The 15,162-nt window shown below is 42.9% G+C and overlaps 1 protein-coding gene across 1 annotated transcript in view; it reads right to left on the reverse strand.

The window, feature by feature from the left end:
* Positions 1-15,162, reverse strand: part of TENM4 (teneurin transmembrane protein 4) — a 520,289-nt gene that overhangs the window by 233,220 nt on the left and 271,907 nt on the right. Inside the window, 1 exon segment of the mRNA XM_025202552.1 lies at positions 3,593-3,845. Within this exon segment, the coding sequence (XP_025058337.1) occupies positions 3,593-3,845 (253 nt within the window).

Genomic DNA, 15,162 nt, shown 5'->3' on the forward strand with positions numbered 1-15,162 from the left:
TGAAGACCATATCTGAGTGCTGGTCTTCATGTCTCCTGGCACATTCATAAATCCCACTCAAGCAAATGGAAGATCTGTGCTGCCAATGGTGATTTGCCATATATTACTGACCCTTCATGGAGTGCAACCTCCACATATTAAGATGTCATCATCTCTCCAGTGTATTTTATTCTTTTGACAGTTTGTTTAGTGAGGAATGGCCATCTCTCAATGATACGCACTGGATATACCGCTTTGCCACTCACTACAAAAAGTTTAGACTCTTTCAAAGCACAATCTTTGTCTGGAAGTATACTGGACAAAATTGAACATAAATACCATCCTTTTCCAGGGGCTGTATCAGAAGTTACTGGAGGTGTTTTGCCAAATAGTCATTTTCCGTCTCAATGTCAGTTTATAAATTGCTGACATCCAGGGTCAAGTAACTAGGACAGTAGTTTTAGAAGCAAGTGATGGCCTTAAGTAAGTAGGACTATCACTTGTAAGAAGACTTAAATGTCCACTTGTTCGGGTTGGAAATACGAATGTACCACCCTCTCCAAGACAGTCATGTTATATGCAGCTGGAACCAGCTGCTTCACATTTGGAGACATATACACCAGGGCCTACTATGCTGGAGGGCTACTGATATCATTAGGAGAGATGTGCCAGTTTTTTTAGTTTAATTCAGAGCAAAGACTGGGCACCAGACACTTAACAGAAGCTTTCTGTCTTTATGCTATACCTGTTAAGATTCCTCTAGGTCTTTCTCAAGCTCATGGCCCTGGGATTGAGACATCTGACTTGGGGTGGGATGTTGTTATCTGAGGGATTTTGATATCTGATCCAACAAAGACAGATTACTATTTACTTTTGGTATGACAATAGGTGCTGGGAGGTCCCAGTTAGACTTGAGGATCCCATTGTGTTATGCACTGTACCCACACATGAGAGGAAGCAATCGTTCTTCAGAGAATTTATAATCCAGTTAAGGCAAGATGCCTCAGACAATAAGAAAGAAAGGAGCCTTATGGCATTATACCCATGTAGTTCCCCCCACTAAAAAGGACTCAATGGTTATGAATGACTTGAAAGGTGTTATCTCCTACTTTTTTCTTTAATGAATACAAATCTACTAGCCCTGGCTACAGCTCAACCAGACCATTTTCACTTCATACGTTTATTCTGTGTTAAGGCATTAGTTGACAGTAACCAGTTTCCATACTGCTTAACACACATTATGTGCACAACAGGAAAGGAAAAATGTGAAAAAAAAATTAAGAAGAAGTTAGGTGGCTAGGTACCCCTGATAGCAAAAGGCTTGCTCCCTCAGGCTTATTCACATGAACAATGCCCTGAAACCAATGGGACTCACTATAGAAAGCCTGAAGGACTGGAACATAAACAATCTATTATCTCATTTTCTTTAATGAAGAAATAACACATAACATTCACTGCATGTACACACACATGCACGTGCGTGCACGCACACTCTCTCTCTCTCTCTCTCTCTCTCTCAAGAATTAGTAACCTTCTATAATTACTGCAACTGTTGCCAAATCACACTTGCAGTACTAACATTTAATTTTGTCCTAATCTTTTAGAGCTTGTTTCCTGGTTGGGTCTTATTAGGCAGTCAGTCCCAGAGAAATCAATTAGCCCTACATGCTGTAAAATGTTAAACCAAGGCATAAAGCAGGGATTCAGATGGGGCTTGAAAACAGGGTTCCTTCTCAAACAGGTCAAAAATACACCTGCTTTTTAAAGCTATGCTTTCACTGGAGCCCGCCCCTCTCCCCCTAGATGGCTAAAGCAGATAGATTTTGCTCTAGAGATTGCTCTAGAAAATTTCCGTACACAGCTGGCACTGATCTCCCTGAGTTATGCATTCAGCGAAGGGACAAATTTGGCACTTAGTTTGGTCTTGGGGGCTAGTAAATGTTGTTTCCTACCCTGGCACTAAGTGATATCTATAGGTAATCAACATTTAAGAAACTCTTGTGCACACCCCCCCCCAAGATGCTTCCTCATGCTAACGGACAGTGGAAAATATACTAATCCTGAGGCCAAAGACCCCACTATCTCTGCAGCCTCTTCCTTGGTAAGGGAAATTGTGGAGTGTGATGGTAGTTGAAGGAAGAAAACTGTGGAACTGGAAAAAAACTATGTGCATGCCTGTCTATCACAGATTGAATGTCAGTGCGTGTGTGTGTTGAGGATGGCTCATGTCAGGGGTCCCTGTGATAGAGAATTTGGGTGTAAGTGTGCACTTTCCCTTTCTCTCATCTAATCAGTGGATAAAGGGCGAGAGAAGTGTCAGCCCAGCTCTTTTCAGAAGTTGTTTTAGTAGATTATCTGGAGTGAATGGGTGAAGAAGACTGATTTTAAACGTTTGCAGTATCTTTTTCATCATCCATACAACCATGGGTGTGCAGATGTAGGTATTGAGAGGGTATAGTGACAAATGGATGCCCTCTGAAAGCAAGAACAACTTTTTGGAGATGCTATAATTAATTTAGCCACTTTCAAGATATCAAGCAAAATCCAGGAGAGCTAAAGGATGTGGAGCAACACAAAACTTTGTGGTTTATGTTTTTTAGTCCCTACTTACAATAGATGCATTCAACCCTGGCTTTAGCCTTCTAGTTACTCTCCTAAGGAATCTATTGAAAGTGTAGTCATAAAGATTTATGACTGTTCTTCTAGCTAACAAAAAAGGAAGGAATCAGGTAATTTTTCACATTATTCATTGGGTGTATTGGTTGAGGAAAAGGTAGAATACCAGATCTATTGACAATTTCTTATTTATATTGTGTTTACTTCTTTACAGATATGAACGTTCAATATTATCTAGATGTAAAATCTAAAAAAAATCCTTCAAGAAGGCTGGCAAATTGTTCAATTTTCACACTACTGATAGGTTTGCTGAAATCTCAGGCAATTTTATGATGAAAACACCTTTTAAGCCAAACAAGTTACTTAAAGCTATGTAGGAAAGTCCTGTGACATACCATCCTGAAGACTCAGAAAGGCACAACACATATGGAAGAGAACTTGAGAGGTTAATGGAAGCAATATTAATTGACCAATGCACTGCTATTCAGTGCTTCATACTTGCTGGAGCATTATTGTGGGGCAGTAAAATGCATCAACAGTCCTCTTCCCATTAGGTCTAACAAGATCAACCTTTCCTGAATGATAAACTACAATTATATCTGCTGGAAGAAGCACAGCCAGCAGGCTAAATCTTTTCAATATATTGACTGACTTTACTTTCTTAAATAGGATGTTGATTTATCTTACCACATAGGACGAGAAGACTTTAAAGGAAAAATTTAAAAAAAAAATTTTTAATCTACAATCCTTGTCCCCATTCTAAATGAGGACAATAACCTTACAAGCAGCTGTTAATATTTGCAGCCTGTGGAAACAGAGCAATTTCTTCTTCTCTCAAGTTAAACGGAAGACACGGGGAATAATACATACAACTCTGAATGCATAAGTTAAACATCGGTTTACAATTTGAACTGCTGGCTAAATGGATATATTTGTCTATGCTGTAGACAGGAATCTGAACACAAAGCACAGTAAACAGTTCAAGTAAGTAGGCTACCTTGTCTCCAGTGGGATGTTACTGTTGAGTAACCAGTTGTCCTGAGCATGGGCTGGCTCTTGGGTGCTGGCTGGCTGGTCTCCAGAAAGAGAGTGGTCGGTAGGAGCGGGGCTGGGGTTGCTGCGGGGAGTAAAGTTCCCTCTGTTCAGGGAGTTGATGGAGGCCGCATGATGCTGATTTGGTGTGTGAGCATGTGATATTGGAGGTGGAGGAGTCCGAAGTCTTGGATGGTTCTGAAGATTCGGTGGATGATCTAAAACATAAGTATTTGTAAACTTCAGGATTTCAGCCAGTTCAAGCAATGAATCTCCATTTCTGTACAGGTAATTCAGAGAAATACCAAGGTTATATGGCCACGTGTATTAAATGAAACTCATGGTCATTCTTGTTCCATTACTTCTAATTAAACATGTGCTGACCTACAAACTGATTAATAAAACTACAGCCCCCTGATGAGCATGTTTCAAAAGATGCCCCAATAGCCAAATTGGCTCTGATGCAGGTTTGTGGTAGAACATGTAAAACAAAATCAGTCTAGGGCCATAAGGCTTTAAGCCTTATATTTTTGTCAGATAAAAATAAGTTTATTTATTTTTAAGTTAACTGAAGTTTATTCCTACTATTGTGTCTGAATTTGCCAAGTCTTTCAGTAAACCAGAAGCTAGGGAGAATATAGTAGACTAGATAAATTTATTCTGGATTTCAAGCAAGCCATAGTACTGCATTCATGCTTGTTCACATGATTTGCAAAGTATCAACATGAAATGATGGAGAAGTACTGAAATGAGTACAAAAAATGTTTATGGTCCTAAAAAACACAAGTACCCATTAAATGAAACAGTTAATGGGGAGAAACAGAAAGGATACATATAGGGTTAGATTTTATATAAAATTCCAGCGACTACCATTATTGGCCAAAACCTGATCAGGATGGAGTTGTAGGAGAGAAGTAAGACAAATAGCTTTTTGGACAAATGCTTGACTGGGATGGTGTAGTCGAGCATGATCTTGCCTTGAGCAGGAGACTGGACTAGATTACCTCCGGAGGTTCCCCTCAGTCCTATTTGTCTATGTTTCAATGAATCCAGAAAAGTGCACAAACATCAGGAAAGTCTAGAACAGATTATGACTATGGGCTGAAACTAGCTGCTAAATAACTGATTTTGCCCATCTTACCCAGGAAACATAAGCAAAAGTAAAATATGGTGCAGGATTTAGGAGACAGATGGATAGCTCAGGGTACTTGCAATGGGATGCAGATCGCTTAACCTCTGTCATACCTATTTCAGTGAGTTAATAACTGCAAGGTGTATACACATGGGTGCTTGGTATCCATCTCAAGGAAGTGATCATCTGAGACCTGATCCTATTAAACAGGTATCCTTGTCATAACTCTGGCCCCTCGCCCCCCAGCTCCAACTGCCATTTTTTTTTTAAGCGTAGCTTACAGACCTGAAGACCTGTACATAATCCTCCTAGGCTGTGACTGCAGCCTGCTGCCAGAGCAATAAAAACGGGGACATTTCCTCAGTAATGAGTGATTAGATTGCAGGTTGCACAGAAGAGCCATTTTTGTCTGTGATTTGTACAGTCCCTAGCCCAGGGAGGTCCTGGCACATGACTGAAGCTCTACCAGGTAACACAAACCAACCAACCAACCAACCAACCAACACATATAATCCTTCCTGAATGACACTATAAATAATAATAATTGTCACAGCTAAGCTGAGAACAAGGCCAGTCTTTGATGCGGTGGCCTCTTCCAACCAGACTTAAAAGGACTGGCAAAGAAATGAAGTGGCTGCTGTGCAAAGAGTGGGGAGACTCACAGTGTATTACCAAAAGATCTTTGATTGGAAGTGGTGGGCACGACAAGGGAACAAACCTGTACTGAGGAGCACAGCTGAAGCTTGGGTTTGAGCACTGACCGGGGCTGTCCAACTTCTGGGCATCCAGGAACCGCAGGCTGCAAGGGCTGCAGAACTGGGGCTGCACACCTCATCGGCTATCTAGCCTCCCCCAGCTCCGGCCAAGTGTGCAGCACATGCACCCTCCCGACCATGAATACCAACATCTGCAGTGCTTGCCGGTTCCCTTCTTTGCTATTCATGCATCTTGGGTACTCTAGAAGCCTCCCAGCTGGTGGGGCAAGAGCAACTGAGGGGAGGAGTGATGGTTGGGTGGGATCTTGTAGGTCTCAAGCTTAACTCTTCAAGGGGCTGTATGCAGCCCACGGGCCACTGGTTGGACAGCCCTGCTTTAGACCATGTTTGCAATTGTAAAACCAAAATCAGGGGTGCTGTGTGAGACCTTCCCGCTTCCTCTCACACTAGAGTTTTCCTCCCATCCAACTCTACCAATGTCTCAGAGAGTTTATGGTGGTCTATCATAACATAAGAAGCAGCCAAATGCAGGTGTGTATTAAAACAGTTGCCCTTTTCCTTCTCCTAAATTACACTGGCTAAGGCTTCCTTATACACAGACAGATTAGGGGCAAGGAGGTATAAGGGAGTCTAACAGAGTATAAGGAGGTGTGACCCCATCCCACCAGAGCTTCAGCCCAAACTGGCAACTCCACAGCTAGAACCTGATCAAGCGCTCAAGTCTCCCCAATGTTTCTACACCACCAAGCACCCACTAAGAAAAGGGAAATGGCTGGTATGTCATGCAGGCTGAGATTGCAGAGGGACAGAGGAAGAATAGGATCAAATCAGATCTCATTCCAGCCTGACAGTACAGTGTCGACCAAACCATCCAACCATGCTCTAAGCCCGGGGGATCTTGCAGCCCCTGCTACTTGTATGCAATAATGAGAATCAAGCTGGCAGGAAGGGGTGGCAGAAAAAAGAAATCTTGTGCCTAGCTAAGATACACCAGTGACATGGTCTAGGCCTTTTTCTCCCTCTTGAGAAGAAGCAGCCAGGCTTTTCTTGATCATCATCAGCAGTATACATGTCACAACTGATAAGAGCAGAAGGAATGTAGGCAAGTGCAGTCCAAATGCTGCCAACTTGGCAGTCAAAAATTTAGCCAGTGGGATAATTCATCAATCTGTATGTAGAGGGGTAGCATCTCAAGTCTTAGGCTGAGGGAGACTAACAGAACCAGAGGATATCAGTTTCCAGGGGCTGTCAATCTTTCACCTTTCACAAGCACTTAATTCATCCCAAAGAGAATAACTTGCCAAACAAGATTCAACATACTGATGGATTCCAAGTCCGGTTATTCAAGTTTCCATTAGAGACGATGCCTGAGATGTATGGTATGTGTGAATCGCAGAGAGGGCATGCAGGTGACTCCAAGGAGGCACAATCAGTCTTTTGTGAAGTTCTCTTGATACGGGCTGACTTTTCCTAGCAGAGTCATCCCCTTCAGACTCTGAGTCAGAGCCTCGCTCTTAAAAGCTGCTATGTAAATTCCAATTTACACCCTTCTATAGCAGACACCTTGCAGATGCTATTATGGATAATGCCTTTGAATCAAGCAAAAATGTGTCATTTTTGTTCTCTATTTGCATATCCACCATGATTCCTTTGCTAAGTAAAGACAGCACATTTGTCTAACTCTTGTCTGTGTGATTTTTCACGGGATTTTATAGCTTACATTCCTTTTTCTGACAGTCGGATACCTTCTAGCCATAGAAAATTCTTAATTTTATTCATACACAAATTCCAAACACTTATGTCATGTCTGAGTATTACTGAACTTAATATACCCTGACTAGGATTAGAGCATATTTTTCTTGCTTTTCAATCTTTCTGCCCCATTCTTCTCAAATTGGTGCCATTAAAAAAAACAAAACAAAAAAAAAAACAGTAGAGAGAAAAAGAGAGGGAGAGATGGGTAGAAAAAGTACCCAGCTGCAAAATGCTCATTATGAAAATAACTCCAGGTGTGCAGGACTTCTGAACAAGACAAAAGTCAATGTCTTAAATACCTGGGGCCATTAAAGATTTTTCGGGGCTTTGAAAAGAAAGGAAAATCCTAACCAAATTCCCACAATACAAATTCCTTCATACATAGCATTGTCATTCTCCTTTCCAAAAAAAAAAAAAAATAACCAGGTTATTGTTGCTTCCTTTTCTAAACTCCTGTGTGACTGCACGCGGTGAAACAGCTGTCACATTCCACCAAACTGGAAGTTGGACCTTTGTGCTGGTTACAATGATTGTGTATGCGTATATTTTATAGTTGATGGAAGTTATGGAAGGACAGTTTCAGACGGACTGCATTCACTCACTAATGGCAGATGTATTAACTCTTCTGGAGATCCCATTCCCTGTGGAGACAGACTCAAGAGAAGCTATGCATAGCTAGCACTATATCTCTACAAGAATGGCAGGGATAAAGAAATTCATAGGATAATAGTGGCTGTTATATGGAGAGCTCTTGCCTTCCAGGTACTGGAAAGGATCCACTGGGTTGGGGGATCCCTTTCCCAGGGAGGTGAAAGGGGGTAAGTTCTGTGTCCACCTGGGTCTATGAAACTTTCCAAGTAAACAGTTGGAAAGCTTCACAGATTTCCTCACACTGCCCTCCAGGACAATCTCATTTTTTTCCAAGTAAAGACTTATAGACAAAGATCCCTTAAACCTACTGCAGCATCTGAGATGAAAATCTAGACATCCCACTTGGAGAACAGCAATTCAGCTTGAGCAAGGCTCACTTAACAGCCAAGAAGCCTGGACACAAGTGGCTCAATTCACCCCTTAATATATAAATGATTATTACCAGGGATCCTAGTGTTCTCTGATTAAAAAAAAATCCTCAATTTTTGGTTAAAAGATAGTAACCCCAAATCCACATTTTCCCGTGATTTAAATGAAACACCACTAATATGTAAATCTATATATAGTGGTGCCTCATTTTAATCATGGAAAAATGTGGATTTGGGGTTACTTATTTTTAATCGTGGAAAAATGTGGATTTGGGGTTACTTATTTTTAACCGAAAATTGGAGATTGTTTTTTAAATCAGAAAAAAACAGGATCCCTGACAAATCCCATCATTAGACCAGCTGGCTTTGAGCTCCCTAGACATCTTTGGTCTTGTCTAAATCAAATAAGGACAGGACATGGCAGGTGCTGATTTTTGTTACACGGATGGGGCTGGACTAGCTCAACAAACTGCGATTGTGGTGCCCCTTTTCAAACTCTGAACCACATCACCCCTGAATGCCCTCTCCGTGCATTTAATGGAACTCTATTGGATTTGCATAATATTACACTTGAGGCAATCGACTGGCTGCAAAATATGGACATAAAATTGTGAATATGTTTTTCTTTGCTTTGTGATGATTATATCATCATATATTTAAAAAAAAAAAGTAAATAGGCTCCCTCAACAGGAAATGGGATAAGCAGGTCCTCTGTGGGCCATCATGGGTGCCTATACACAAGCAGCAAGGCTGTTCCGACATGGTATAATTACAGAATGTAAGAGCAGACTCGATTAATTGAGTCTGCTGGAGCATGGTAATTACTCCAGTGTTTCATGTATCAGCGCCCCCATGCTGAAAATGGCAACGGGGGAACTTTAACTAAAGCTCGTTCGATGAGCTTTAGTGAAAGTGCCCCTCCTGCCATGTTTCAATGTGGGGATGCTGATACACAAGATGCTCCAGGTACTTTAATTAGAGTGGCTCTCAGAGCTGCTCTAATTAAAGACCCCTCCACACCACACACACACACACACACACACACACACACACACACACACACACTCTCCCGTAGCATTTGTATAAACCCCCTATGGTTATCATGAAAATAAGACTTGAGCTGTTCGCAGGACTTGGGCATTTCAGACAATGCTGACAAGGCAACAGGGAACAAAACAAGCCATTCCTCCAACAACCCCCTTCCCTCCCAAAAAGCTTCCAGCGACACCGGCCCTGGGAGTGCTTCTGCCTTAAAGGGACAGCAAGAGAGATTGATCCACAGTTCAGCCATATGTACTTCTTCAGCCCTTGGATGCGGGGTGCCAGTCAACACTCTAAAGAGATGGGCTTGGCACTGTGGAGGTCTAAGCTGCTGGGACTTAATGAAGACCCCAGTGAGCCTCATTTTCACTAATGAGACTCTAAAGCATGTCATAAATGAAATACGATTGTATTTGATTGTAACAGAACATAAGAAATCCGATTGCTAAAAAATGCCAATAGAAATCAAAGTGTTGTGGTGGCATTTTTTAGAAACATTAAAATGTCATTGACTACCACTGGTTTGGTATCCGCAGATAAAAAAAGCCGAGCGAGAACACAGCTAATGAAGATTGTACTCCGAGACAATATAGCAAGACTTGACAGAACTCTGTAAGCAAGGGATCAAATATATGTGTACCATAAACGACCCCCAGTGAGGAGCTAATAATATCCATCTGAACAATGGATTTGAACCTCTAGGATTCTTTCGTGCATTTTTCCAAATCTTTGTGTGAGACTTTATTCTGCAAAGAGACTATGTAAAAAACAAAACTTCTTGTGTGTTAGATTGGCTTTGCAATGGTGCTGGGAGGCTATGTGCTGACCTTTGGGGGTAAAATTGGTTTTCATCCTTCCCCTCCCTTTTGTCCAGCACAGTTAAGACACAGTGAAGTCTGGGTTGTAGCTATGAAACAGGATCAATCAAATGTGTGTTGACACGTTATGACCCTGTGGACATTCAGGAGGAAGCAACAAAAGTACTACCGTTTCAGAGTTCTTCATGGACCTATGAATGCTGTTCTTACAGAATCACCACCTTGCTGACGAGAATCAGAAACTTCTGAACCGTGGGTTCTTCCGCTGTCTGTGGCCGTGTCTTTACCGCAGAGTAGACTAATTAGCTGCGGAGTAAAGCGTCATTGTCTACACATGCAACGGTGTTAGGCTGCAGTAAACTAATTTATGTCAGCATAAGATAGTACTATTAGGGACAGTACTATCTTATGCCAGGGTAATTTACTGTGATTACATGCATGTGTCAACGCTGACCATGAGTGTAAGTTGTGCCCGGTCAGCCCAGCCAGCCGGAGGCCAGACTTCTGCCTGCTGCCTAGCCTTTCAGCACCCTTGTGCCCCAGCCAGTCCCTCCGCTGCCCAACGCTGCCCCCTGAGCGGCCCTGGTGTGAACTGGCTAATTGCTGCTGTCCTGGGCGCAGATGTAGATGCTGTGCCTGGGAGTAGTTTTCTTCGGTGCAAACTGCTCCAGAGTTTATTTCTTTGCATTATTTGCACATGGAGATGCATCTGTGAGGAGGTCTCTTTTCAGACACTTAATGATGCACAGAAACTTTCTACTCAAATTAAGACCTTCTGTGCTAGCAAGTGTGTTGTAGGGCTGAAAATGGCTGTATAGACAAACTGCAGTATTACTGACTCTAGTGGTTGTATCATGAGGTTCACCATCTTTGGTGTTTTTTCTACAGCCCAGCTCCAGATTTCAATTACATGAGACTCTGAGCTTCTGGACTTTTTAAAATACTATTTCTAGCTTCACATGAGACTCTGAGCTTCTGTATTTTTTTAAAATATATTTCTAGCTTTACTGTTGCAGAGAGAAGCCTGATTGCTGCCTGAAGCATAGAGAGGAACTGAAAGGGGAGGCAAAGGGGCTACATGCTCAATTGGTGCAAAAATGTTGTTCCCAGTGGCAGCCAGGACAAGCTGCAGCCCAAACCCTCCTGTTTACTTGGAACACGACTGAACTTATGATATTTGTCTGGGCTGCAGAAATATGGAAGGAGAAGGCTGCCCTTTTGCCATGCCAGATTCGTGACATGGTGCAGGCTGGCCTCAGAGCTTGCATTGAAACTCTTCAGCTTGGAGAAGGATTCCTTCCTCCTCAGAGGGAGCCTAAACATCTTTGCTGCAATGAGGCTCACAATGAGCAGTGATGGGTATCATACCAGAATAGCAATTACACTAATTGTTTCAATGCTGTATCTCCGGCATGCTCCACTAAAGGGAGATCCCAAGCATGACATTCCTACTTTCTTCCAATCACACAAGTGGCAGTGGGTGATGTGTGCTCCATGGGAACTGGAGTAAAGAATATCCATCGATCCAAAGAACCTGGCCTCTCAGACTTGCGAAGATTTATCCAGGGTTACATGCTGCTCTTCTATGTTTCCTTCCTTGTTAACTGCAAACTGCAAATCAACGGTAATATTTGAGGGGGCCTATACATTTGGAGCGACTAAACCTCACATTAAAGTAAATGTAAATTGAAAGTGGCATAAAAGCAAACTTCTACTGCCCTCACAAGAAGCATTTCTACAGTGTAGATGTTTTGGTGCCACCCTACAAAGTAATACTCTCTGTGTGTGTCTACACATTCATTAATGCGCTTTAGGTAATGCACATTAAATGTAGTATCTCCATTGTGAGGTACTAGAAAAATTAGCCTATTTTAATGCTCATCAGCTAAAGAGCATTTTTTTAATGACACTTAATATAGGCTAATGTGCATTAAAGTGTACATGTAGACTCACCCTCTGGGTGTTACATAGGATGCTTGGAGACCTTTCATGAAGGTGCACACAGACTCTTAAAAAGTTCATTCTGTTTTTAAAAACTATTCATGATTCTAGGAGTATTCCCCATTTGACTTCAAAGGATATTGATTTTTTTTCTTTTTATTAATAACTTTTTTGCAATCCCACTCTCATTCATTACTATGTGCTTAGACATCCAACGATCCACTCCTGGGCAAGATGAAGCTCTTTATCTACTGATACTATAAACCATAGCCTTCACTGACATGATCACTGGTTGTGTTAAATGACCTCCGGAGGTCCCTTTCAGCTCTACTTTTCAATGGTTTCCTATAATTAACACCTCCAAAAACAGCGCTGGAAACTAGGCTTTCCCTAAGCAAGCATTTCTTATTACATTATAACAATTTAAGAAATACTGAATAGATTTGAATGAACGTGTTCGTCGGAACAGGCAACCTGGACACCAATTTTGAGTGTTGGGACTTGGAACAGTAATTGCTAAGAAGATCTAATGCCAAAAGAGCACAATGTAACAGCTGTGCTAATTTTTTTCCACATTAAAAGTACCTCGCCCCTGTGGATGTTTCCAACCTGCATTTACACTTGGTCACTACTGGCAAAACTGCACCATAACCAATGGAAAACAGATACCAGTATTTTTGACTAATGAAGGCTAAACCTAATCTCCAGCAGCATGCCATTTCCAAAACACAAAAGTCTAGAAAAAATATCAGACAGTCATTTCCCATGTTCCCATCTGTCACAACCCAAAAGGTGTGATTTTTATTTGTGTGTGCTTCGGCACTGCTAAATTGTCCCCGCTAAATTGCAGCTTCCTTGCACAGTGGAGTTTTCTGCTGCAGAGGAGAACCCCGGTGCAAGGGAGAATTTCCCGCCAATTTGGAGCTTGTTTTACAGGGTGCATTTCTTTGCTGCAGAGAGGGGATGCTCGTTGCAAAGAGTTCCCGCCATTGGTATGCTAATTTGAGTCCCATTATTGGCCACTTCTAAATTATTCACACGTGGCGGCTAGTGATTGGCTTGCTAGCCGCATAAGAGGCTTGAGTGGTTTCCGCCCAAGTTGGAGGACTCCACGAACAAGGGAGGAGGAGACTTCACGCTGTGTGAAGATCTCTAAGCGCTGCGGATCCTCACGGACCCAGTGCATTTGAAGCAGGCAACGGAGATCTGATCAATCTCTAGCCTCTCCCCGTTGCCGATAGAATTCCTAGACGTACCCCTCCCGCGCGCTACGAACCGAACCCACGGAGCCAAACTTCGTGTGGATGAGTGAACGGAAGAACCCACGGAGCCTGACAAACTTCGTGTGAGCCCTTACGATCGGCCTCAGAGCTCTTCTACCGGGTTCGAGTCCTGCAGGTTTATTTTCTCGTCGCCGGAACCCTATGCGACGTACCCTCGTGTTCTGCAGCTTTGAGTTTTTGTTTTCTTTTCTCTTTCTGTAACTGCAACTTAATCAAGCTTTCCAGCCTACACCATTGCCATCTCGGTGTAAGTAAACAATCTTTTAAACTACCGATATGCGTCCATGCCTAATTCCAGAGCGAAGGCCTTCCCTCTCCGCCCCCGCGTGCCCGGGCTGCTGGCCACAGCCCGCGTGCAGCGCGAAAAGGGGCTCGGGGCGCTCCCGGCCCGCACACCATCTTGCACACAGAAGGTTACAGAGACAACCATTAAAATGGGCCATTCAATGGCACGTCTAGTTTTGGGTACGAGTTCAAGGACTGATCACCTAAGAAGGCCTATTCTGAAACGTGTCCGTGTTACTCCAGTAGAGTTGTAACTCCATTGGCTTCAAAAGACTTAATCTAGATTTAGAGAAGGATAAGTGGCTGCAAAATCAGGCATCTGATTAATACTGTATATGGAGACATACAACTAGAATGAGTTCTTAGTCAGCTCCAGGGAAGGAACAACTTGCAAGTTTTGCTCTTGTAGAACAGAGTTTCTCCTCAGTATCAAGTTCAGTCCAATGACCTCCTTATGTATTTCTCTAATCAAATGTCTACATTACATACAAACTTTTCATGTGGCAAAGTGCCTTTGCAAAAGAAAATTATTGACTTTTTGGATTTAAATCAATATTTTTTTCAATGCCAGGCTGTCAAGCTTCTGCTCTCATATTCAAAGGGAGTTTGACAATTTGTTTTTCCTATGAGTGCGTCTGATTAAGTCACAAGCTTAACAAGTACAGCTCTACTTCACTTTCAGAGGTTGATTATGCTTGTGAGCCAGTGCACAACCCATCCTCCTCCAAAAAACAGTGACCTATTATTATGGAAGCTATGAGAGTTCACTGAGTGTTCTCCAACATGTGAGTAAATGAGATACATTAGTTTACATAACCTAATGAGTTACTGGTAACGCAGGAAAGGGTCTTCTTAAGTGTAGTCCAATCTACTTTGAGACAAATCACCTAATGTCCCAGAGGCTTTGGGCATGTCACCTGGCTCGCTAAAAAAACATCTTTAATAATCCATTCCAATGTTGTTCAGTGGAATCAAAACTAGCCTTTGTGGGCATGTCCCAATGAGTGTGCATGTGCAGGGGTGCACATTTCCTGTGGGACAAAGAGCAGCAGCAAATATCTGTGCTGCTGCTATTTGTTTCTGGGCACACACCTGCACATGTACTCTGGCGTGCTGTGAAGTGACCACCTGGGCAATAGTGATCACCGCGTGCTGGAATTCACCATCCAGCGTAGAGTATCAAGGGCCCACAGCAAGGTGGTAGCCCTAGACTTCAGGAGGGCCAACTTCAGTGAGATGAGGAGATTAGTGGGAGAGGAACTGGGGTCCTTGAGGGCAGAGGAACTCAGCGTCCAAGAGGAGTGGTCGTTCCTCAAGGAAATGATACTCGGGGCCCAAGAGGTGTCCATCCCGACAAGAAGCAAGGGGGGCAGGAGTGTCCGGAAGCCCCCCTGGCTCACCAAGGGTGTCCGGGAATGCCTGCTTGCCAAAAAGGCGGCGTACGCCCGGTGGAAGGGGGGTGTAATCTCCAAAGAGGAGTATACCTCCTCTGCTCGGGCCTGCAGGCGGGCTGTTAGGAAGGCCAAGGCGGAGATAGAGCTCGGA

This window comes from Alligator sinensis, unplaced genomic scaffold (genome assembly GCF_000455745.1).
Source record: "Alligator sinensis unplaced genomic scaffold, ASM45574v1 scaffold1089_1, whole genome shotgun sequence".
Classification (NCBI taxonomy): domain Eukaryota; kingdom Metazoa; phylum Chordata; order Crocodylia; family Alligatoridae; genus Alligator; species Alligator sinensis.